The sequence below is a fragment of the Harpia harpyja genome, chromosome 3, assembly GCF_026419915.1.
Source record: "Harpia harpyja isolate bHarHar1 chromosome 3, bHarHar1 primary haplotype, whole genome shotgun sequence".
Lineage (NCBI taxonomy): Eukaryota > Metazoa > Chordata > Aves > Accipitriformes > Accipitridae > Harpia > Harpia harpyja.
The window spans coordinates 42,049,316-42,075,712 of NC_068942.1; the positions used below are offsets into that span (position 1 = coordinate 42,049,316).

General features: G+C 34.7%; 1 protein-coding gene across 8 annotated transcripts in view; it reads right to left on the reverse strand.

The window, feature by feature from the left end:
• The window catches only part of TTBK2 (tau tubulin kinase 2), a 112,041-nt gene that overhangs the window by 52,871 nt on the left and 32,773 nt on the right, over positions 1 to 26,397 (reverse strand). For 6 of the 8 annotated variants that reach the window (XR_008234439.1, XM_052782224.1, XM_052782222.1 and 3 more), the window contains exons 2-7: positions 25,491 to 25,650; positions 20,022 to 20,169; positions 14,217 to 14,290; positions 13,029 to 13,169; positions 10,559 to 10,663; positions 8,978 to 9,052 (exon numbers count right to left, since the gene is read on the reverse strand). Coding sequence is in view for 7 of the 8 variants with exons in the window: in XM_052782224.1 (XP_052638184.1) it covers positions 8,978 to 9,052; positions 10,559 to 10,663; positions 13,029 to 13,169; positions 14,217 to 14,290; positions 20,022 to 20,169; positions 25,491 to 25,559 (612 nt within the window). In the remaining variant the exon portion in view is untranslated. The remainder of the gene's footprint in view (positions 1 to 8,977; positions 9,053 to 10,558; positions 10,664 to 13,028; positions 13,170 to 14,216; positions 14,291 to 20,021; positions 20,170 to 25,490; positions 25,651 to 26,397) is intronic. The other 2 variants (XM_052782225.1, XM_052782223.1) reach the window with 1 other exon arrangement.

The following is a 26,397-nucleotide window of genomic DNA, read 5'->3' on the forward strand; positions in this document are numbered from 1 at the left end:
TTTCCTAGTTGTTCTAAAATCAGGACTTCCCAGCTTGGTAAGGTTTAAAATTTCAAATTTCCAGGTAAAAAAAAATCTAGCAAGTTAGATCTAAAATACTGTAAACTCCTTAATGTATGTTAAAAGAATGTAATTTTGATTTTTTACTTATTTCAAATAAATACAGGGAAGTTTAGACACTTTTAATAAAGGTCATGCTAAACAAACCTATGAGGGTGAGAACTCTGTTGAAGCTCTTAATTTTGTTTAAATAACAACTGAAGAATGACTTAAAATCTAGTCACTGGGAAGGGCAGGAGAAAGGTGGGGCCGGGGGAAAAGAGTCATAGGGTAACTCTCCCTTTGACCTAAAAAGCCTTATTTATCAAAAGTACAACAGTTCCACAGACAAAACAGAGTCTCCTCAGAATACCTTTTAACCCACTAGTTAGGATACTCTCAGAGAGGAAGCCCACATTCCAAACTAAGCACCAAATTGGGCAAAAAGGCGTATTCTCCTTCATTCATCTTTGCTGAGTCCAAATCACCAGACTCAGGGGACTGGCTGTTAATTTGAATAATTCTTTAGGCTGCTAGACAGTGAGACCTGTATACTGAGTAGAAAAACACAGATGGTTTAGATAAAAAGGTTTTATCTAAACACCACCTTCTTATGGATCGCTTTTCAATTGTGTTTTTCCCTAGCTTTATCAGCTAGCTTGCATACATGTTATATTATCTTCTTTGTAAAACACATACAATTCAGTTATTTGTAACTTCAAGTCCACATAAATAAAAGACCACAAAACTAAAGGCTGTGACAATACATGATGGCTGAATTTATGGATTTTTAAAGGATGATGACCTCAAATTTGGTTTTGAAGGTTAATCTGTTTAAGAGCAAAGACTAGCGGCTTCTTTTTTCTTTTATTTTACTTTCTTTACATTAAATTTGTTAGTACCTCAAAGAACAGTTGTGGTTAACATTCACTTTAAAACAGGAGTGATGACAACTGCCCAAGAGCTAGTTGTAGTACTGATGATGTTAAGAATGCAAATGTCCTTCAGATTTTGTCCCTCAAGGTTTTCTATTTCTGTACCACAGCTGGCACTTTCACTTTTCCATTATCACCATGTAAATAGAGACATGTAAACTGAAGGCTGTATCAATTTAGGTTTACATTCAAAAATAATTTATTCCTCATCTCCAGAAAAAAAGAGATGCTAGTACAACCTACTTTAGCTATCACTAGGACAATGGGAAACAAAATGGTAGGTAAAATAACCCTTTGACAACACTTTCAAAAAGCAATAAACAGTAGACTCTGAATCTTATAAATATACTAAATTTGCATTCTGCTAAATGTATTTGCCTGATGATTAGGAAGTCTCCCCACAACTAAATTCTAATTACGCTGCTTTGCAGTAATCAATTCTTATCTACACCATTAATTCAATTATTGGCTTCCTCTCTCCAGTTTATTCCCCTGCCCCTGTTTCCTCCTTCCTTCTTTTAACAGCCTACATCATCCCTAGCAGTTTTTGTTCTCATTCCCACGCACATTTTTTCTCTTTGTATCTTTTCCATCACCAGACAAGGCTCCTGCCACCAATAAGTGTTTCCTTATCAACATCCATTCTAGAATTTAATTCTACATCTACCCCAAAGACTTGTATCCTAGTACTGTCCCCAACATGTAAAATTTAGCTTCAGAAGCCTATACACACACATTACTGCCCGACTTTCCATATTCTTCATCCTATCCCCAGCTACACATGTATCATTGTTCAAGGTTTCCCAAAAGTATATATGGTCAAAATATGTTCCAAGCAAACATAAATAAAATGGACAAAGAGACAGGGTTCAAACCACTGAGAACGGCAGCATAGTTGCAGAAAAATTTGTTCATGTGCCATTTGTTTATATATGTTTTTCACAGTTTAGAACATGTTTTACTTTTTAGATACTGCATTTGGGTGTTCAGAACAATTTCATTCTAATAAAATAGTACTAATTGTTCAATGCACATGAATCCAGGTACAGAATAAAAAACCCAGATCAAAACTACCCACTGCAAATAGTGAGCTCTATGTTAATTGAGTGAATACATTTCCAAAGACCTTATCTGCAAGAGTTACACCTTTTCCTATTACTCTTGAAGTGAATATACAATATATAGATAGAGTAAATGGCAGAATAGGTACATTTCATCTGTGCTTTAAGGCACATAACACTAGTACTACCTACATCTAGAATATGCCTTTTGCATTCAAGATCTTGCCTGAAAAGTTTTAAGTTTTTTCATGATATACTTAAGTCAGATTTCAACTTCTCTAGCTAATAAAACAAGGTTAAGTAAATTGAACAGAAAATATAAAATAACATTACATAAGCTCTCATCTTTAAACAAGTGTGAATTATTCTACACCCTTCCAAGCAACACTGTGATACACATTTGTCATTACTTCCTTTCTTACATCCTTCACAATCCTACAAGCTGCAATAAATGTTTGTTTCTGACTTTTAAGTGCTAACCAGGTAATAGTGTCAGATCATACAACTTAACGAACCGTAGCCCTTCACTACTCTCCCACATGTTCATACGTTTTACAAGTATCTTATTGCTGAGATACAAAGGACATATCCCTCTCTCTTCGAAGATAGCTCCTCACAAGCAGCCATTCAGACAGTTGCAAGACAGGACAACTTTGTTGAAGTGAATCAATTTCAAAATTAGCAGTTAAAAAATACTTTATTTTACAGTAATTCTTGTGAAGAAAGAACTATTTGTAGCATGAAAAAGTTTGAAAAGAATTTTTTTTGCTTTTTATTTTTATGTTAATCCATTTTTCTTTCAGTTTTGAAGATTTACCAACTGAAGAAGACCACTGTAGTAAAATGATACTACAATACGAAAACTGCAACTACAACTATTTCATTTTAAGGCTAATAGCTGGAACAAGTGGGAAACTTGCTGTTGACTGAACAACCCAAGAGAATCTAAAAACCCTGGGTCCTTAAGATGAGCAATAAAGGTATTTCCTTTTGCCAGTATGTTCAGACGCTGGGGCAGACTAATAAAGCTTGAATACAAACATTTTCATTACATGAAATTGTCTCTCAAAATACTTCTTCCCATAATTTCCTGAAATGAACCCTTACTCATTGTTATAAAGAGGGGTGATATTTTCCCATAAGGAAAATGCTGAATTTAAAGTTACAGTCCAGATAATGATTATGGAATATCAGGAAAGATTAGTCCTTCTCTAACATTTGCTGTATTACATTTATAATCAATTCTATCTCTTGTTACCAACTTCACAACAGATTACTACCTAACACAGTCAATGTGTAAAACTAAGACTTAGAAATTCTGTATTCACTGTGTAGGGAAGAGAATAAAGACAGCTACAACTAAAATATTTGGGAAATACACAGGAGATGTATTATTTCATTGTTTCCTGAAAGAGTTCTGATATCATTGGAGGAAGAAATTATATAGTTCTGCAGAGAGGCTATAAAAGGCTATTTCAGCTGCAATGTGGGAAAAGAAGCTTATGTAAAAAAGTAAAAAAGACGATGACAGAAGTATAAGGGAAACCAGGAAGAATAAGGAAGAAATTTGATACTAGTTTTTACAAACAAAAACCATATGCTTCTATGTTAATAGCAATTTATTCCTAATTTTAAAAACTGGTGGAACTCCTCTGCTCTTTGACCCCCATGCCGTCCTTTGTACTGAAAGCTTGGGTCAGATGGAATAGACGACCCAAATAACACATCATTGGCTAGGCCCCTGAGTTAATAAATGGGGAAAACCTAACTGATAAGAAGAGAAACAGATACTTCACATGAAACATCTGTGTCCTTCAGATATGTAAAAATCAGTGCAACCTGTAGCAGTATTTCATATGAAAACTGCTGCTTACTGACTTCAAAAGCTTAAGCTTTGTGACTGTTCTGCACTTTTCTTGAAAAAGAGGGTTTGATGGACACAAAAATGTGGGAATAAAGTAGATATTAATACTTACAGAAGCAATTTCTTAGATTCCATCATATTCTTGGTGGATAAACTACAATATATCTCCTTCAAGTCTTATTTTTTTACTTTCAAAATCAGTCATACTGTCATCTGGCTGCTGCAAACCAAATTAAGGTCATTTTAGAGGATGTAAACCAAGGGTGAAAAATCATGCTATTGCAAATCCCACTGGGGAAAAAAACAGTGAAATTGGCTGAAAACTGCATGTTCCTCAATTCTGTAAACAGACAGTCCACATGTGACACTCCAAAATGTAATGGAAAATACAGTAAGCACTGCAAGTGTTGAACAACTTTTCACTTGGGATGCTGCTCACTTGGGACTCCTCTTCCTGTTCGTTAAATATTACTTTCTGAGAAGCTCTTTATATTAAACCTAACTTTTTTCAAAACAGTATTTAGATAGCAGCAGCTACAGCAGAATGGACTCCCTGGTAGCATGGTTTTAATGGTGCTAAATCACCACGGAGTCTGACATTAAGATGGGTAGTAGGAAGATGAACAACATCTCTGAAAATGACACTGAGATGTCTTAGGATCTGACAAGCATGACAGCAAAACTCTGGGGGATCCTTTAATACAGAAGTATGGCTTGAACCCTTCATGGAATTAGTTGGGATGATCTTCAAGAAAGGCCTTCTCATTCTAAGCTCCCTGCCTTGGCCATTCTTTCAGGTAAGAAGTCTAAGGAGACACCATAACTTCTCAGGAAGAAAATAACAAACTGACAGCAAAAACTTCTCCCTCCAAACCTGTCTATAAGAAACAACTAATAACAGCCAAAGTGAAAATGCAATGTTGAAACTACTTTTTTCAGTAATTCAAAATAAGAAGCCAGCAATATGTACACAGCACATGCATAAATAAGACTTCCTATCATTCATGTATAGTTGTATTAGAAGATAATCTTTTCCATATGCAGTATTATCTCCATCTTTGTGTAGTTCTATACAGACTGGCACTAAATTCTGCTTTTTGCTGTTAAGCATGCCTTCCATTTAAACCTTAAATAATAATTACAGTCATAACAGATTGTATTTGAAGGTTTAAGGGTCAAACAAAGATTATTTTCAACTCCTACAGAAAATAATGATACTTCTCCAGTTTTGTTTCTAAACAGAAATTTAAAAGAAAGTGAGGATTTGGGCGGTTACAGAAATCTCCCTTTCAACATAAGGAACAGTCTGAAATAGAGAATGAAGTTCTTTCCTTTAAAAATCCAGAAGAACGTAATGGAGGAAGGTCACCATCTTTACTGTTGCTTATCTTTACTGTGACTGAGAGATAATAGGCTTTGCAGGCAGAGATCCTTAAGAGCCTTAAAAATGAAAATAAGTAGCTTGTTTGATGCACTTTGGAAGGGTAACATAATCAAAACAAATCACATAAATTGTGTCTGTACTAGCACCCTGAGTTTGGTGTTTGGCAAGGCAAAAACCTTGTATTCATCAAAGAAGAAAAAGGATACTCTAACAGTCAGGTCAGGGGATGGTGAGCCTACACAAGAACTTAAGGTTTGTGAATGGAAAGAAAAAAAAAAAGAGAGACTACATACATTCATATTGTACAGAAAACAGTCAGGATATATACAGAGACTGGATGTAAAGACATACCATGTCAAAACTGCCAGTAAGCCTTGGTGACAGGAAGATGGTATCACATGCAGTGATTAGTAACAGAAGTAGTGCTGAGTGGGTGGCACAGGAGAAAGGAGACTAAGAGCACATTGAGTTTATCATAAGATATTCACAAAGATACTAGAGACAGATGACAGCTTTAAGTTTGAACAGAAGGAAACAGTATTGGAACAGGGACATCATGAATGTGCGTCATGTGCCTAGAGATAAAAAAATGTGTTTATGAATGAGACTAGAATATGAATAAAACTAGAGAGGGATATGCTGAAGAAAGACAAAATTAAATTGTGAAAGAAGCTGGAGCCAGAGGAAAGTCAGATAAAGGAAAAGAGTCACCAAAAATGAAGAGGCAGAAACTATGTGGATGCAGGTTTAAGACTTGTATTTACGGAAAATGGAGAAAACTGAGAAAAGGAGAGAAAGCTGACAAGAATCACCAAAGACAAAAGTTAGTAATGTTGAGAAGAAAAAACAGCACAGGAAAAGAAGATGTCAATAGACTGTATGTTGTTATCACATGGGCATGGGAGAAGCTATAAATGAGTTCTGACGGCATAATTACAGAAATTTTAAAATTCTGGATGCTAACATCTCTCAGTAAAGACAAGCTAAACATTTTATTTCAATTGTAATCTACCTACACAATTTTCTTTGCAAGCTTAATTATATTATGATCCTTAGGTAATTTAATTAATATGTATTTTTAACAAATAAAATAATTTCAACTTACTAATATATGAGCCACTATTAATTTCAAGGCAGATGAACCAGAGTAGCTTTATTTGTTGTGAACTTTCTAATAAACACTACTTATGGTAAACAAGAGCAGAAGAAACAAAACAGTGAGATAAACCTTATTTTATTTCACAGTAAATCATAAATTAAAATACATGTTTATTCTAGTTAATGTGTCAAATATCTCATTTAAAAACTTCTCCCTAGCAATAAACAAAAATCAAATGAGAATTCAAGAAATCAGTGATCCCACAAAGGAGAAAAAGATAGATCACACTCAAGTTGAACTAAAATATGCAGTACTTAAACACAGGCTTTGTTTGCCTATAGTGCACAAAAATCCTGGGAGCAATTTTTGCTGTAATAACATCTATTTATTCCAGAGAATAATTTAATTTATCATGGAAGATAGAACTGCTTTTAACTTAATTCTGCAGCCATTTAGGGAAGGTAGAAAAGCATGGCAGCAAGATGAGAAAACGGACTGCAGTGAACACAAATAGATCCAATGCTACTGTAAAATTTGCCCAAAAAGAGTCTATGATAACTCATTAAAACCCTGCAATAAAATTAATATGATGCATGGGAGACTTAGCTCCATAGGCTAAGATTTGGAGTATTACAGACAGGTAAGTGCACATGAAGAAACTACTGTTTAGAACGGGTCTATACACCATAGAAAAGATGAGGGAGAACCAATTCCATGCTTAGGGAAGTGTCTGTGTCACCAATGCATTTTCTGTAATGAAAACATATATGTTTGGTAACTGCCGTAATGACAATGTGAAACAAAAAAGCAATTACTACAGATAGAACCAAAAATACTTAAGTTCTCTAATCTGAATGAATCTTCATTTCTACTTTAAAGCATAAACATTTTCTGTTGGAATATTGCTGGAACTTCATCAAAATTTCTCCAGACTCACTAGCGCTGCTGCCTGTTCGTGAACTTCACTGCCAACGTGTAGTGTAGTACCTGTAGTAAAATCTATACTTAAACATTGGCCGCTACTTTCTGTACAAGTTCCTGCATTCAGCCACTTGAAACTTTCTGCATAATACCAATTTAAGATTAAATTCTTCATGTTAGGTGACTGTTTTTGTAGCTGCTTGCTTTTAATTCAGCAAATCATTTCAAACTGTTCTTGAATGCAGCTGAAACAAATGCTTGTTTTGTTTATTAACCCCCACAATAATTTGTAGGAAGCCTATATCCCCAGTGTGCCTTGGAATGAAGACAGACAAGGAGAGATTTGAGAGTGCACCATGATGATGTCAAGGAATATTCTACTAGCCATCCAAAACTGATTACGCCTGAGCTTTTGAAAAACTAAAATTCACACAAACTCAATTCAGCCTTGTTTGAATCAGGCATCTAAATTCTTCAAATGTTCTATTTGTCATAAGGCATAATTCAATCCAGAGCTGCAACAGCCTGAATTTCTTTTCTCTCACTCCTTCAGAATGCTTTCAGGTTTCATTGTGGTACAAAGAAAAGAAGCTGAGAGCAAAGAAAATTTCACTTAGTTGCATTGTACTATTCCAGTGGGCAGCAAAACTGCAAGAAGATAAATTAGTCTAACTGGAAGCGAAGCAATATGAGGAGGTAGACGTAGAAGGGAAACCAGAGAGGAGAGACAAAAGAAAAGATTCAGACTAAAGCAAGCACAGGCTTAACAGAAATGCAGAAGGGTCTGAATGGATGGTTGAACATACATATCAGTAGCCACCAGCACATACTTCAGTCAAATACTGGAATGAAACCATGGATTCCCAAGTTTTATAATTCCTCTTTTATAACAGATCTGAAACAAGAACACCTTATCACACTAAAGTCATATGAAACTCTGCTGCATTCCTCTGTCTTGGTACAATGTAGCAGAATTAACTAAGAGTCTAGCGTTGGGTAGCTTAATGCTTTGATAAATTTCTCATTTCCTCTTTGATTCTTGACCTGATTTCACAAAATAAAGCAGTCTTCCTCACCATAAGGACCTCTTTTCAACTTCTTGTTTGAACTTCAGTCAAGTGAATACTACCTATATTAACAAGAAGGTTTATACTATAAAACTGATGATAATTTATTCTTGTAATTGCCTTTTAGTTTCAATCCCCTTGCCAGTCTAAGTTGCATTTTGTCAAAGAACTACACAACACCTTCTTCTCTACCACTCTTGAAGCTAACTCAATTTTTTATCTCCAACTGCTAGAATGCATATGCTAGCCAGTGGTGCTGGCCAATGATTTCCAGAGGGAAATACAGTCCTGTCATAAACTTTTCTGCTTTCAACAGTATCCATATAAGCCTATTCCATCTTTTTGAGTTGTACAAACAGATTTATGGCCACCAGGAATTCCTTAATGTTGGGGGAAATACAAAGCTGCCAAAGGACTAAAACCTGATACTGTTAATTCCAAAACTTCTGATTCTTCTAGAACACATTGTGGAAATTCAAGGACTCAGGGATGATATGTAAAATCTCAATGGGACTGGATTCCTTCTGCGGAAGTCAGGTGTATATATATAAAATTAGGCTTATCATACAAATCTAATAATCAACCTTACTAAGGAACAGGTTCTTACCAATAGAGTACTATGTTTTTTGGAGAACATGCTTTTACATTGTTCCAGGTTATTTGCAGTATCTGCTGAAGAAATCTAATGAAGTTTAGAAGAAGGATAGCCTTAAGGAGAAGCACATAGCACATTTAATGAAATTATTAATAAATTTTATTAGTAAGCAAGGGCAACAGTATGGTTGCTATCTATACAAGAGCCATTTCTGACTATTAAGTACAAATAAAACTACTGTCTTTTTTTCCCCCTCACTGCCACTCTACTAATATGGATTACACTGTCAGAAAATTCTAAACAGATTAAACTGAAGAATTACTTCAGTTACATTGTAGGGCACTGCAATGAAAAACAAAAGGCAAGAGCTGAGTTGTTACAAAAAGAATAGCAGAAATATTACATTTTCTGTTGTTATCACCTATTTTTTCTGAAAATACTACCATTGGTGTGTATATATATATAAATTACAGAATCTTGGGAATTGTTTTCTCGTCGAAATTACAGGTCACTTAGAAAAACATTATAAGCAGCCAAACATAGAGAACATGTCAAGAACACTGAGAAACAAAAAAAATTTTAAAACTACTTAAAATAATTAGCTCACCTTTCCAACAGCAGCAGCCACTCTGTTGGTCTCCCCTGCTCTTTGCTTTCATTGCAGTGTCCAGCATTATGGCTGAAGGAATAGAGTACAGCAGAACCCCGCTAATTTACCTTACTAATTCGCACACCTCAATGTGCACACAAAAATTTGCCACTTTCCCAACTTCTGAGGCAAAATAAAATTGAAAATCCTGTAGTGATGGCTTCTACCACTCAAATTGCATCACATTAATAAATATGCTACGCAATATTGACTAGTACATTATTCAGTATTACCATCAAAATGTAAACTGAACTAGTTTAATAAAGGAAATACGTTTCTTTAAAACATTACCATGTATCACTGCACTGACTTGCTCATTTTCAAACTTTGAAATTAACAAAAGGACTGCCCAACAGTGAATTAGGGAGGCTCTACTGTACTTAAAATTGTAATGTCCTCATTGATATGCTTTTATCTACAATTTTCTTCAGACTGCATCGCATGGGAATAAAGCAACTACACTTAACTATGTCCTGTTACATATTATAATTAGCGTCCTATCACTGTTTTAATTATTCAGACTTTCTCTTTCAGAAGATTATGTATTCAGTTTAGCGTTTGACTTTTTTCTCTTACATTGACTTTTTTTTTTTAATGCAATATATAATATCAGGTGAAATTCAGCTCTGGTGTATTACTCTGATATTTAATGAAACCTATTTGTCACTTGATTTTCCAAAGCAAAAGATAGATTATCCAAAAATATCATAGAGTACACCTCTGCCTCAAGCCAAAACTCAGAAACTTGATTCATTCCCAACTGCCGATCTTGTAATACAATCAATAAATCACATGACATTTCTGATCTGGGATGATGTTTGTCAAGTTTAGATCAGTTACCAGTTCAATGCAACTCCCGTACTTCTCCAGAAAAAAAGACAGCATATTACCACATCAATTAACCACATCAATTAATCAAATTGACAACTGTGAAAAAATCTTACTGGTCTGACATCCCCACATGAGTTGGTAAATTGCCGTGCCAAGCCAAAATCCAGCATGTAACACTTCCTGCAGGTGCTAGGAAAACGTCCCATTGCGAAGTTAGACTAGGAAGAAAAACAAATACAGATAGATATATATAGATATATACACACAAACATTTCAATATGCGCACATATTAATGCAGCAACACAATCATAGAAAATCCACATTCTACTTCTCTACCCTTGCTTCCGTGTTTTCAGTTCTACTAAACTCCCATTAAATTTGAAGAAAACTTTGTTAAGAAAATCAGACATCCAACTTAGCATATCTGAACAGCAGCCTACATGGTCCAAAGAGATTGTCATCTTCCTTCATCTCTTAGAATATATAAATTTTCAGCGTGAATTTTCCAATCGTGTCACCCACTCACATATTTTGATTTGGACATTTCAAAAAACTACCAACCTAGGAGCTAACAAGTTCATCTAAACAAATGCACTAGTATCATGTATGCAGAACACAGAATAAGGGGTGCAAACTGCCTTTTCTTTTTCACAGGAGGGAGAAGAACCAGATTTAAAAAACAACAATAAAAAAACCACCCAAAACAAACCAACCAACCAAACCCCAAAGAGCTGGAAAGTCAGTGAGGACTTATGGAGGTAACTCATTCTGAAAAGCTTCGGTAAATTTTCTTACATGCCTCTATGAATTAACATTCTATGTTAGCCCTTTAAAAAAAAATACTCCAACACTGCTAGTTTATGATGTTTGAACATGTTGGCTGAATCGGTTCAAGTCTCTCCCCACCAAATCTCCTTAAAATGGATTATGTGATAAAAAAAAGATAAAGCTGAAAACAAGTTCTGTGAAAGGGACTTGAAACTACACATCTGAGCAAGCTGGAAGCTTAACGTAATTAACTCTAGAAAAACTACTTTTCTTTTTCCATTAAGTGAAACAGCAGTACTGTTCTAAATAAATCTGAAATTCACAGCTGCCTCAATATCAAAGGTTGAGGGTAAAAACCAATCGAAACCATGAATTGCAATGAGTGTGATCAACATTATTTTTAAATGGAACAGAGTTTCAGCATTGCTTAATTCATCACGAGGCAAATAACCAACCAAGGATTTCAAGATTTCAGCTCAACACAAAGCTTGCTTTTAATATAATCTATCTAGAAGATACATAATAAAAGATAAAATGGACTTGTATTTTCAAGCCAGGAAAACTGCATGCTAGAAAGCAATTGTGCCTTTTGCATGTATAAGTCACAACATCAACTCCTAAAGGGGAAGAAAAATTCTTTCTTTTATGAATCTTATATATTGCCTCACACTGCTGTTTATCCTGGCTCAACATTTAATTTTCTGGGTTTTTTCCATCCCCTAACAGCATTCTCCATTTCCATCCTATCTGAGCCCATAGACTCCAAGATACAGCTAGATAACAAGATGTCCCCAATCCATCCTGCCAGCCATAAAGGAACACATTTCCCATTCAAAACTTGAATTGTTTTCATCATTAAAATCTTGCGCTCCAGCTAACTCTTTCTCACCTATTTCACTTGACGTTCACTGCCTCTGTGTCCTTTCCCTCTTAAATGAAGTCTTCGGGATGGGTCAGGGGAATACAAGTTTTATAAAAAGTTGCAAGGAAGAAGTGATGAAAATGAAAATTCCCTAATGTACAGAAACTTACCAGAGGTTTTATGTAAACATCATCCAGCTGACAGGAAATTTAGCTATATATGCCAAATATAACCAGCCATATTTGCATCTACTAGAAAACACAAGATTTGCTTATTTTTTCTCATTTACAAATTTTGAAAGTTCACAGTTCTAATGATATTTTAAATATAGAGCAATATTAAAAATAGCTGATGCAATTTCAGGAATAAATTCAAAGAAAAACAGGAAAAAATAATAAGAACAAAAGCATGACGCTATCAGGAAGGCACTGTCCTCAAGACATTTTGACAACACTCATTTTATTAGAATTGCACAATAAAACAATTGAATAGTTTTTTCTTACAGTCTGTCTTTTCTTTCTTTGTTTATTATAAATATACTAACTAGAAAAAAATTGCTATTGAAGGGCTTATAAATACACCCTACAGTTAGTATCTATTCTCTTAGATCTATTATGTGAAGATATTAATTGCCATTAGCAAACTCATTGCATCATATCTCATGGCAAATACTCTCAATTGCATGATGCTACAACAAGAGTTGGAAGTTTTAACTACAGAAAATTGCAGGGAGGGCTAAGTAACTGGAGACAATGATGACAAAGACCAAAGTTATTGTTGTTGCAATCCAACAATTAATAGAAAAAATCTGCCCTATCTGATGAATAAACATTCAATTTTCTGTCCCTTTCCATTTTTTCATTTTAACATCTAGTATAGAACCTATTCTTATTTTTGCAGCCATCTAATGACCACACATTACTTGCCTGTTTTGATTTAATGGGCAGACTTACTGGTTTTATGTCCCTGTGCAGGAATCCCACAGAATGAATACTTTCAATAGATTCCAAAATCTGCTTCCCGAGCCGTAGAGTGGTACTAATGGTGAATGTTCCTCGAGACTGGCTCCGACGCAGGTCTGCCAAGTTCCGACCCTGATCAAATTAAAAGGACATTTTCGTATAAAAATACTAATACCAAGATTCACAGATAGCGTAAAGTCTTCCTACTTCTACAGCTAAGGAGCTGTTCGTGGTTATACTCCCACTCACGGAATACTCTCATTACCTATTTCATATTCAAGGATAACACATCGTACCTAAATGCAATGAATATATGTCCCCAAGTATCTCCAACATTAAATTTAGAATCTATTTTTGAAAATATGAATCTTAGTATCTTTCTACTCCTAAGTAACATGGACCAAACTAATCTCTAATAGAAGACTAGTACATACACTATTAGTTAATGTTGTATCTGTGTCACACCTGAAAAAAGGCCACTGAGAAAATGCTCACAAAGACTTCCGTTACACTCACCTCTTTAAGGAAAAGTACGTAACTTATTTAATTATACAGTATATCTTAGATTATTTAACCAAAGAGATAAAAATATACTATGCAGGAAATGCACCCCATAACATCACAGAACTGTTAGTCTGTCAAAATAACAGATGACCAACAGTATGAACTAGAGCACACTTCTTTTGCCAATATTCAATTCACCAAGATGATAAAGGACAATAATCCCATAAGAGCTAATCACCCATTTTATCCCTTTTCATAGGAACAAATCTTTCAGTAAAGTGAATTGTTTTCTTTTACTTGCAATGGGTATTTTTTAATTTTCATCAAAAAAGCCAACAAAATCCACAGACTAATATATTTTATTTTAGACAGTCTTCAAGCGAAGACTTCAAAGTAATGTGAATTATCTCAGAAGGCATCACAGTTCACTCTTTAAATAGTCAGGTCTTTCTGAGGATGCAAACTTTCTTCTTTCTGAGAGAATTATGGAAAGGGTATCAAAGGATAAAGACATAAGGATATGCTCAGTTTAGGTTTGCTCACTACTATGTGTTCATGTTCTTTTTTTTTTTTTTTAATTTGTCATCCTCTAAAATTTTACTAGTATTTTCATATATGCTTGGCTAATAAACCAAAACACACAAGGAAACTTTGAGCTCTGTTTGATACACTGACCTGCAACTGCATGACCACATAGTTAAATCTGTCATTCCTTCCACATCCAATGAATCTACAGACATGATCTTTTCCTGAGAGAAAAAGCAGCAAATTAGCCAATAATAATGAAATTATGTGGTTTATTCCTTTAAATACCTAGCAAAATACTGGAAGAGATAGTTACATTTCATTAGAGATCTTTAGTAAACTAAGCCCCCCACCCCCGCAGTTCAACAGCTGTAAACCCAACATCAGTTCTACCCCCAATTAAATAAAAGTATTCTCCTATAAAATATGCAGCCCTACCACAGCTATCACTCTTCTATAGGAAAACATGCATGGCAATATGCCTAAATGTCCACAAATTTGAGGCATTTTGGATTGGGAAAAAGTTATTTTCTTGCAAAGCTGATAGCTTGTTATAGACGATATTCCTAGCCATCATTCCTCTTCTTCTATAAGCTGCAGCGAAAGAAAACAGTAGTCATATTTTGTATTAAAAAATTGTAGAAAATGTAATTCAACTAATCTGATCCATGAATATTTTCTTCTAGAATATGATCTTTGCTGTTTAGCTACAAAAGACAAATTCAGCTCAGGTACACTGAAGCAGAGATAAGAGAATTGTAGTAGCTAAAAAAAAAAAAAATATCACAGTTTGGTTTAAGCCAATTTTCTTTAAAGCCTCCTCCTGTCCTAGGAGCAAACTGTGGAGGAGAAGAAGAGGGCCGGTCAAAAATAATCTCCTTACTATCCTGCAGTTGTAAGGCAAAGCATAAGATTCCCCAGGTAAAGAGAGAAAAAGGCAAGCCAAAGACTGCAGTAGGGAAACAGAAGGGGAATGCATCCTCATTGTCATTTTGGTACCTGTGTTCATTGACTGGGAGAGAAGCTGGGACCCCTTATGACTGCACTCTGCAACAGAACAGGGAAGTGTAGGGTTTAAGTCCCTCAGGCCATTTACATTCCTTTCTGACACCATGGAAGCTACAGCCAAGAGGAAGCTGATGGTTGTAAGTGGTTGCTAAAGCTGTGCAAAATCTGTGTCACCTATGGTTTCTTTCATGAATTTCTTTACCCTTAGGATTACCAGAATGTCATAAACAGAAAAAGAGAAGTGATAGGAGAAAAGCAATTGAAAAATTCAAAAAACCATTACCGCTTTCAAAACACCATTACTGCTAGCAACAGATCTGGGGGGACTTTTTGTTACTGCTGCACTCATAGCTCCATCAAACCCCTAAAACTTGGCCCTACAGCTTCTGAATATTCTCACTTCACTTGACGGAAGAGTGGTTGCCTGTTTATTGCTTCCTCAGGAAGCTCCCTGCCACATACAATTAAAACAGATAGGCCCATTTAAACAAAGAAAATGGTACAGGATTCATCAAAATAGTTTTTTTTTAAAGAATTACTTTAAAAGAAATCTCTACAACTTCTGCAGATACGTAAGTGCTAAGCTGTAAATATCACTGCTTTTCCTCCACTTTTTCCTTCCACCCATTTGTTTAAGACAGGCAATATTACAGACAGTATAATTTTATGAAGAAAAAGGATTTGCAGCAAATTTGTCAAGATGAAATTTTGTATATTCATTGCTACAGTTTCCAGTTAATGAATTCTCATCTCAAATACTTATGATTCATTCTACAGCCACTGTGGCTATGCTGAAGGAACATCTTCAGAGAAACATGTATCAGTCAGATTTCATCTGCCAAATTCAGTAAATGTCCAAAACTTGGTTTGGTCAGAGAAACCCCATTTTAACTGGAGCAGCAACTCCAGTTGTATGGTAAATTCTCTCCAAACTAACTTTTATAAAAATATGAGGAAACGGGAAAGGACAGAAGTAGGGCCTGTACACCTTTCAAATAGCATGATCCTCCGCTACTCCGGTGTGGCTATACACACCTACTACAACTTTGCAGATATCTTCAGTTCCTTTTCCCTCAGCAAGAAAACAGTATTTTCTCACACCTGCAAGCCACATGACTGGGGAGCAGGGGGAGAAGACGATGGTAACAGGCTGCAATGAACAACTATGCCCTTGAAAAGCTTCCTAGGGAGGGTACAAAGCCTACGTGCCATTCCCCAGGCTGCAGTGTATCACTACAGCTAGCTTTTCAGCCTACACCAGGCACAACCCATCACTAAATTACACTAGAGAGCTGTAAATGAGTGAGGGAGAAGTCTGTAAGGTTGTGTGAGACAGAAACCAACTGAGTGAGTCTCGCTCTCACTGAGTGAGATGTGATAAATCTGTCTTCTCCTATCTCACTGTGGGAACAGATGGCCTAACAACATGATTAAACAAAACAACCATCTGTTGCAGCAGATTTCTTTCAAAAAAACCAAAACAAAACAAAAACAGAGCTTAAAGAGTTAAACAGCATTCTGACAACAATAATTAGGCAACAGCATCATTGGCGGGGAAAAAAAAAAAATCAAAGATGCAATAGATGACTAAGCTCTAATAAATGGCCATATCAGTGAACATATTCCTTCTTCATAGTTAAGGAAGAAGTCATACAACTACTCACATATTTAAGCATGTTTTGCTAGACCAGGGTCTTAAAAGAGATTCTTTCAAGTTTTTCATTATTCACTGTACTGCATACCTACAAAGTTATGACTCATTTCACCCCCACAATGAATGACCACACTGTTTTAATTTTCAAAATTTCTGAAAGCAAAACCAAAAAATAGTACAACCCTGCACTTCTGCCAACAGCTATTCTCATTTCAGTTTCACAGTTTCTGTGAAATAAGATTCTAATACAGAAATATACAAAAGTATGTTTATAACCTTGAGAATGTACCTAGCTCCAGTAAAGACTGGAAGAGCTGTTTTGCTGGATTGAGACATATTACACCTGTTTATTTAATTCTTTGCTAAAAGCCTGTTTCTTTATAATTTTCCCAGAAATTGTATATGATAATAAATATATTTAAAAAAAAAAAAAAGATCCACACATCAAGAGAATTCTGAATGACACCATCAGCTCACTGTCTGTCATTACATACTACTCATAGATCAAACTTTCCAAATATTTGCAAGAAAAGGATTTTCATGACAGTTACATTCCTTCCTCTGATTTATGTCCAAGGTAACTAGAACACCTTGAAAGCAAGAGAACATAAGCCCTTTGAGAAAAGGATAGTAATTATATACATACATATATATATATATATATACACACACGTGCCAAAAAGGGGTAGAAGAACAAGACAAAAGTTGGTCTCAGAGGATGTATGCTATTAGAAGGTTGTTACAAAAATATCCTAAAAGAACTGTTTACAATTTCACCTGCTCTGAATCTGCATGAAAAAAAACCTTGTCAAAAAAAAGAAAACTTTCTACATCGTAAATGAAGCATTTAATAAAAAAAAATTCTTCAAGAAGTAATAATAAAGTTGTTTTCTATTCCCCATTTTTGTCTATTTTTCTTTAATTACTCTCTGCTTCAAATTTTTAACTCTTGCATACTGAAAACTTGGGAAGGGAGAAAAATTAATGGAGAAGGCTCCTAGGAGGCAGGATTTTATGTAAAACATAAAATGGTCTTTACCATACTCTTATTTAATAAGAATCCGTTAAGTATGGATAAAAATATATGCATATAAAAAGAAAGTTACATATCTGTGCAAACTATAAATCTCAATATATGCAAAAAGTTTGCCTATTTTCTTACTGTAGTCACTTCCCCATCATCTACAACGTTCCTTATCTAAAACCAGAGCAGTTACACCATAATGTGGAACTTGCACAGCAATGACTAAAGGTCACCTCTAGTGTTACTATCATGGAATCGCTGACTTTTTTTTTTTTTTAAACTGTGCAAGAGAATAATAAGATAAGAATTAAGGAATAATATTTAGATTGTTTTCTGATAAGGAAGGTTGTCAAAAGAGCTCCTTCTAAAGATCTCATACAAAATCAGGGTTTCAGTTATATAAAAACTTCTTTTTATTGTTTTCTCAGATAAATAATATTAAGAAAATAAATAACTGAAAGATCTTTATTTGGATTATATATTATTTGGATTAATTGCCTCAGCAGATCTGTTGTTCAGATGTTTCATCAGTCTGTTCTTTTCATCTAGACAGCATTTCCCATGATTCAGTAGAACCAGAGACTCTTCTGCAGGAAGACTTGGGTTGTTAAAGGAATTATACTCCCCAAAGGAAGACTGGTAAGAAAATTATAATTTCTGTAAAGCCCTATGGCAATTATTCACAAATCAATTTTTTATTATTTCAGCAAACATTTTTGGTTTTCAAAAATATTTCAAAAAGTAAATAAGTTTTTACTAAGAAAAAGCATTTTTGTAACATCTTAACTCAAACTTCACTATACTTAAATTCACAGTAGAAAGCTATAAGGCACTCCAGTTATGCAGTCATATATAAGGTGATGTTTTTACAAATACATTGGCATTGTAGTGCTACCAAATTCCAATATTTTATTTCAGTTATTACTATTTTCCTTATTACTTTAGCTGCTTTACCTATACAATTTTAAAGACACTAGATTTTGTTATATATATAATCAAGCTCATGTGTGCAGAAAAAAAACAAAAAAAACCTTGAAAAATTAATTCTGAGCATTTAAAAACACAAGAGTTAGAGAGTATTTGTTTCTTCAAAACTCACTATCTTTAAGACAATTTCTTCAGAACCCCGACAAATTATTTCTAAATTTATGATTGGTAATACTGAAATTTACTATTCATCTCTGGACTAGAAACTCTAAAATTCAAAGAAAGCTAATATGCAGTCCCTGAATCTCCTTGCTCGACTATATAATACTATATTTTTGTGAAATTCTTTAAAAAGATATAAACATAGGAACAGTTTGTTAACACTATAACATGTGACATGCTCGCCCTCTTAAATCTATAGAGGCTGTCAATTTCTGCTGCAATGTGACCTTTACAGCAGATTAGGCAGCACCATTTATCATGCAGATTTTGTTTTATTCAAACTAAGAGTTTGAAAAAATAATCGGGCTGCTGACAGAGACAAATGTATTAGTCAAAACCTTCCAGATTCAAAATAATTTTTTTAAAGAAAAAAGTCACCCTTTAAACTTTCTTTTTATAATCTTATGTTGTGAAGAGCAATGAAGAGAAGCCATTGCATATTTCTCTGTATTGATAGCTTCAGATATTAAAGTATTTAAAGGTACATCAAAAGTGACTATTCAAAACTGTGATTGTGAATGGTCAAGGACCTGAACCCTAAAAGTATTTCAGGACTCTACATGCCAATAATTTTTTTCCTACAAGTTACAGTATTTTAAAGTTGTTTTTTTGTTTGTTTGTGTGGGGTTTTCTGAAACATGTTTCCCATTTCGGCATTAGAACTGTTCTTGGCGATACTTGCAAGGGCAAAGAAATACAAATATTCTTGTCCTGGATGCTCTGTGAAGGACCCACAAATATTCAACGCTAGATAGTGCAGAAAAAAGAAGAGACCATCTTAGAAAGGGGAAATAAAAAGCTAATAACAACAAAGTCCAGAGCAAAAAAAGTAAGGAGAATATAGGGATCCAGAATAAACTACAGTTGAGCATAGGTTTTACAGCAATTCAGGTTTTTTGCTGGTTTTATTTTCATGTCATCCTGTTTCAAAGAAAAGGTATATTGTAGCAAAATTTTCAGAAGCTGAAAGAGCTTCTATTCCACTTCTAATAACATTTTAGCAATAACCTGCAGAATATGGGGGATATTTACTCAAACTATGACTAAATAGAGATTATAATGATTTTTTAAGAGGACACACTGACATCCTACTTCTGGCATATCCAGGGTACAGCCCTACCTTGCAATTTCTTCAACACAGCTACTTCCATTTTCAGCACTTGCTTTGGCTGCTGAGCTGATTCGACCTTCAGTGCAACATTTTCCCGAGTAAGCAAGTCCAGTGCATCGTAAATTTCTCCAAATCCTCCACCTCCTATTTTCCTCAACTATATTGGGGAAAAAAAAGAACAAAAACAGATTTAAAAGAGGCAATAAGAAAAGAAAGGAAACAAAACATCAATACTACTTTGTACTGCCTGCCACACTGCAAACGCTGTTGTGTTACCAACAGATTTTTAAAATAACATAATCATATCCTTCAGTATGCAAAAGAGCTACTGAATAATCTACAAAGGTATGGTTAACCACAGTTTGGAAGGGAATTACAGGAAAACAAGTTAATACACCTGATCTCCATCTGCACTAAATTTCTTGTATTTAATACAATAGAGGAGTGCACTAGCATTCCCAGCATCCATCTGACCAAAATCAGCATGCTGAGTAAAGTCATTCCTCAAACAGTCACATACTACCCAGAGACCTTCAAATACCAATGCACAGTGACATTTTTAAAATATGCCATCTTCTTTTTTCAGAAATACACACACTGAATACGAAAGGTATAAAAGTTCTTGGACTTACTGAAAAGAGGGTATTTTCTATTACATGCAGTGACTTACACATAACAGCTAAATCATAAATGATACGAAATGGCTAAGATTACCTTTGAGTATATATTTGATATGTTACTCACATTTACTTATGGTTCACCAATACCATTCTTATTAACAGACATACTAAAGAAACTTGCACCACTGAAAGTTTAATCTGTGTTAGAAAGAGGTGAAAAGAATGCTCCTGGCATATTTATTAGTTTGTACTACATTCAGAGCAAATATTAGTAGTTGTGTTTTCACTCTGCTTTAAAAGTTAATAGGGAACAGAGACTCGTCTGATGTTCAGTATCAAAAATGTCAATGTTATTCCATGTAATGCTTTCATATGGTGATCTCCCCTGTAGCTACCATTCTAAAGCTGATAAAAGAGAAAAGGAGACAAGAAGAACTTACCCTAAGAAACACACAATATAGTATTTTTACTATATTTTACCTTGAAAGAACTGACATGGTTTTCTAAATGTAATTTGAAAACATACAGTTGCTAAGGTTATATGACTACACTGTATTAAATGTCATCTAAACATTCCGAGGATCTAGAGATCAGCAATACATTGACCTACCTTCAGATTCTGAAAATAAATCTAATGTCTCCTAATCCAGACAATCAGCCATCTGACTGAGAAGGAAAAACAATTTTTAAAATAGCCTAGGCCCCTAAGAATAAAGAAGAAGGTAACAGATAAAATACTCATATTGTTTACTTGCATTTTTCAAGTCATATCGCATGAAATTTTTATTCTGTCTGATTACAACAATACTCAGTATTTCATCATGCACCTTCTGTCCTGAAGATCTTTTATCATCACAAGCAACTGCTATTTCAATATTCTTAAGACGAGGAAAGTATGGTCCAAGATACATAGCATTATCTACATTACTCACTTCTGGCCAATTCATTGCCAATTTTAAAAAAGTGCATAGGATAAACAGCACACCACAGAAGTAACCCATCTAAATATCTCCTTCTAGTGCAACTCCTGTCAACTGCAGATTTACACGTCCATTTCTTTCTAAAAAGCACACTAGCTGTTAGCAAATGCAATCTCCTCTTCTCCACAGGCTGTATATTTTCTCTGAAGCAGCATAACATGCATAGTACCAACACAGGCCTGTTACTCTTCAGTCTACACATTTCAAGAACTTAACAAGTTCAAGTACAGAGTATGACAAATCCTGAATAAGAAGTTTGCATCTCTGGACATGACTTGTTTAAGGTACTACTCAGGTAAGAATCTAGGGTTAACTCTGAATTAATCACAGACATGAGAAACAGAAACCTTTCAAGTCCAGTACAACTTGGTTACATTCAGATGTATTTAATATATGCAGACTGTTAGTCCTTACAGAAAGGGAAGAGATCGGTCATCTAAATATTGGGAAAAATAGCAAGTTTTAACAGGATTCTATATATGTATATATATTTTTAAAAAATAGTATGTGTGTACCTATGTATATCTCTTGAAGGTGTAGTTTCATGACTAATTTGGCCATTTTAAGTCTGCATTTTTCCGTTCCACCTCTTGGTCGGGTGATGCCATTATCTTGCCTGAGCTCTGAGCTATTAACAGGGCTCCAACAGCTAAACACAGACATTGACCCGACCGTAGTTTTCAGCATAAGCACATAAATTTTCAGCATAGTACAAGCACAACAGAGACAGTGAGAATGTATGGTGAAAAAGGCGAGAGGGGAAAAGGAAAGAGGTGACACAGCCATCCTCACCCCTATATAATCTTATAGCAGTTTATGATATAACTTCATTTACCAGCTTTGAGAAACTGCCAGACTGAGAAAACTGCCTCTGAAAGGTTATTTTTTTCCGTTTGTGTGCTTAAAAAAAAATTTTAAAACAAACAAAAAAAACCCACAAAACAAACACACCACCACACTAATAAAACAAACAGATCAATTTCTATCCTCAGATAAAGTACAACAGAATCATTAACATACACCCAATAATGACATCAGTCAATAATTCCAGGCACAAATGAACCTCTCTTTGATTGTAGAAAAAATATTTTCCACGCCCTTTGTCACTGGGTCACGCACCACATTCAGCAATGAGCCCACATTTTCCTTGGTCTTCTTTTTGCTGCCACTGTCCCTGTAGAAGCCTTTCTCGTTGCTTTTCACATCCCTCACCAGTTTCAACTGCCATCTGAGCTCTGGCTTTCCTATATTCATCCCAACACACAGAGGCAATGTCTCCATATTAATCTTGGGCAGTCCATCCCTGTTTCCACCTTCTGTTCACTTGCATTTTGCTTCTGAGTTCAGACAGGAGCTGACTGTTCAAACATACTGGCCTCCTGCCACATCTGCTCAACATCTTTTACCTTGACAAGGACCATGTTGCCCTCGTTTACACCTGCACCACATTCTCCCATTTTGTACATTAGTTTCAACCTTCTCTTCTTTGCATTCAGCACCTCACACCCCAAACTCATTTCCTCCATTCTCTCTTCCACTCCGATCTCTTTCTATGCTTCAAGTCTAAAGCATACAATTTCCAGTATGTTTTATCTTGGTACTTTCACATACACTGCATATTGAATGACGTTCTTAAACCTACCTAAAAACAATCATCATTACAATCAAGTCTCTCCAAGTCAGGATTGTAATAAATGCTTCACAGGCAAAAAAGAGGGATGAGAAAAGGCATCAACAGAGGATAAAAGCAAATGCTAATAGATACAGAGACAAGTAGAAAGGGAGGGTGTCACTGAAGAAGAAATATTTTATAATGTCTTTTCTATGCTTACTTTTCAAAATAGAATCACTCTAAAGAACATCTAGGTTAAAATTAAGTTTAATTGAGCATAGTTTTTAAAAATGTTCATGTCCACAAATTCCAGGTATGTTTTCACAAAGACCAAGGTGCTGAGCAGCAAAAATTCCGAAAATTGCATTTCAGCTGCAAATCTTTACGTAAATTCCAGAATGCGTACTTTTTTTTCTTAAACTGCTTACAACAAAATAATCTCATGCAATCATACTACAAGAGCTGCCATTCTTCAATGGGGAAAAAAAAAAGCAGGATATTGGGAGAGTTCCACCAGGAACTATCAGAAGTAATACTGATAAATAGGGACAATACTCATTGTCACCAAAACTTGAAAGTCCACTGGTTTATACCACCTCATCTTTCTACACAAGGAATTTTTAGGTACTCTACTGCTTCAAGAACACTAGCAAAAAACTTAAATACTTCATAACCTACCAGACCAGTATTAATTATGTTTGTTTATATATATACACACACACACACACACGTGTGTGTGTGTGTCAAGTACTAAGGAATTTCTAAAATTTGCATGCTATTTTCTTCCACTGGCAGACTGTCCTATGAAATCCTGAATTTAGAAAGAAGTATATCACCTTAGATGCCATCAAGAAATCCTTAATGTTTGCTACAGAAATTAAGAAATTGAAGAGTTACCCACAGACAGTATTTGGCACTCATCTACCTGTAATACTTGATTTGGAATATATACAAGTCAAAATGTATAATCACATGAGATGAACAACAGCCTACTCTCAAAATTTTCCAAAAGACACCAATCTGATCATCATTCTTCATTACACAGGAAAGAAAATAAACCTGAAGAAAACAGGACTACTGTTGCACATATCAGACAACTGGATATTGATATATTAGTATGCTGTTATCTATTTATAATGCTATTTTATTCTATTTGATCTGATTCAAGACTACACTTTCAGTTTTTACTTCACTGTAATATTGAGATGCAATATAAGAAAGTATTTTACAAATACTTACACTCCAAAGATAGCCGTTTAGGTTCTACTTACACAAAAGGAAATACAAAGGTTTCCTACACAAAGCTAGTAGTATCAGCTTCCTGCATTTTTAAATGAAGGATAGGGCACAAGATAGTTGAAATTATTTTCTTTATATGAATTTGAAATGAATGATGAATCTGTATCTTCTATGTTCAGTCTCACAGTTTTAAATAAAATACTGAAATACGAGAGTAATAAGAAGCGTAGATGGTGCAAAAAATAGTGCAAAAAATAGTGCTTCAGTATCTGTTTGCAGCCTACTAAACACACAGATACACCCAGAATGTTCTATTATGAAGTGGCTTTTTTTTTTCTTTTTTTTTTTTTTTTAATCTAAAAAAAATCCACAAGTAAAAAAATTCTAAAGCTATCAGGGGAATGGAGAAGGAACTGTGAGAACTCAGCCTGTTTTAACCCAGCAAAAATAGTTTCAAATAGATACTGTTTCCCTCTAGATGTAAATCAAGGATAAGAACACCAAAAGGGAACGGAGCTATTTATGGTAAAGCCAATACTGGTACACGATCAAATGGATATAAATCAGCCAGGAATAAATCTATGCTACAAAATATAACAAAAAAAATTTCTAATTGGAAGAACAGTAAGGTCCTGAAAGATATTCCTATAAGAAGTCACAAATCTCAAAATCTGACTAGTTTCAAGAGCGTGCTCGACTGATTTCTGAAACAAACTGACATAATCACTGGCTGATTGGATTTCATATACTAACAGGACCTTCCAGTTGCACTCTGAACAGGCACTAAATCAGGATTTAAAAGCTTTCCTAGGTCCTTACCAGAAAAAAAAACCACCTTAAATCCATGTAACTTCTTTTTAAAGTAGGATAAGAGAAACAAGCTGTTTTCAGGTCCTTTCACCATTTAACATAAGTATTAAGCAAAATACATCTCACAAGAATTTTGAAACAGAATTCAAAGTGCAAACTACTTCTTTTTAAAAACGTGTTTTAGAGAAGAAAAAGAATTGCAGGAAGGCATACTCACCACCTTCCATCTTTCTTTGACCAAGATTCCCACACTGAGGATGTCAGGCTGCTCCCCTCCTCCACTCATTGCAACCTCCTGAAGCAATGGAGCTGCTATGCAAAGTCTATGTCAGTAGAAACCATCCAGATCCCAGGAGTGGCTTCCATTTAACCAGTGACTGCAGAAACAGAGCAGAACATGGGACCTCAATGATTAACAGAATAACATGAAATACGGAAAAAGTTGCATTTCTCACCTAGCACCTTAACTAGCTTTGTATCCCATAGTGACTTATGTTGGAATTCTAGAAATCAACTTCCAGTACAGAAAGAAATTCAAGTATATTCTTCCTTATTTTTTTAAGTTGCTCTCTCTCAAACCTCCAGTCCCAATCTCAATAGTACTAATGAATATAAACATTTTCAGAGTTATATTCTGCAGACAGTTTCAAATTGCTGTAAATCATAATTATGTTTAAATTTAATTTTAATAACTTTAAAAATCTAATTAATAATTTACTATAATAATTCCTTAAGTAATTAATAGTAATATATAATAATAAGCTTAAGGTAACATTAACCAAAAAACTACAAAATTAACAATAGATACTTAAATCGGAATTGTAATTTAATTTATTGCACTGCATACAGACTATTCCACATTTTACAATGTGTTTTACGTAGCTAGGATTACTTACGATTAAATATGCCTAAAGTACAATTTTGTTGGTTTATGTCAGGGTACAAACAGCTAAAGGGAAAAAAACTTGTCTTGGGTAATTCTATCAGTTTAATTTTTTTAATTTTCTGGCTTTAGGCAATTATCTCTAATTTTATACAGCAATATAAAAATTCATCTTTTGGAGATTAATCCATCCATAATGGCTCCCATCAGCAACTACTACAACCAATTAAAAGCTTATTTC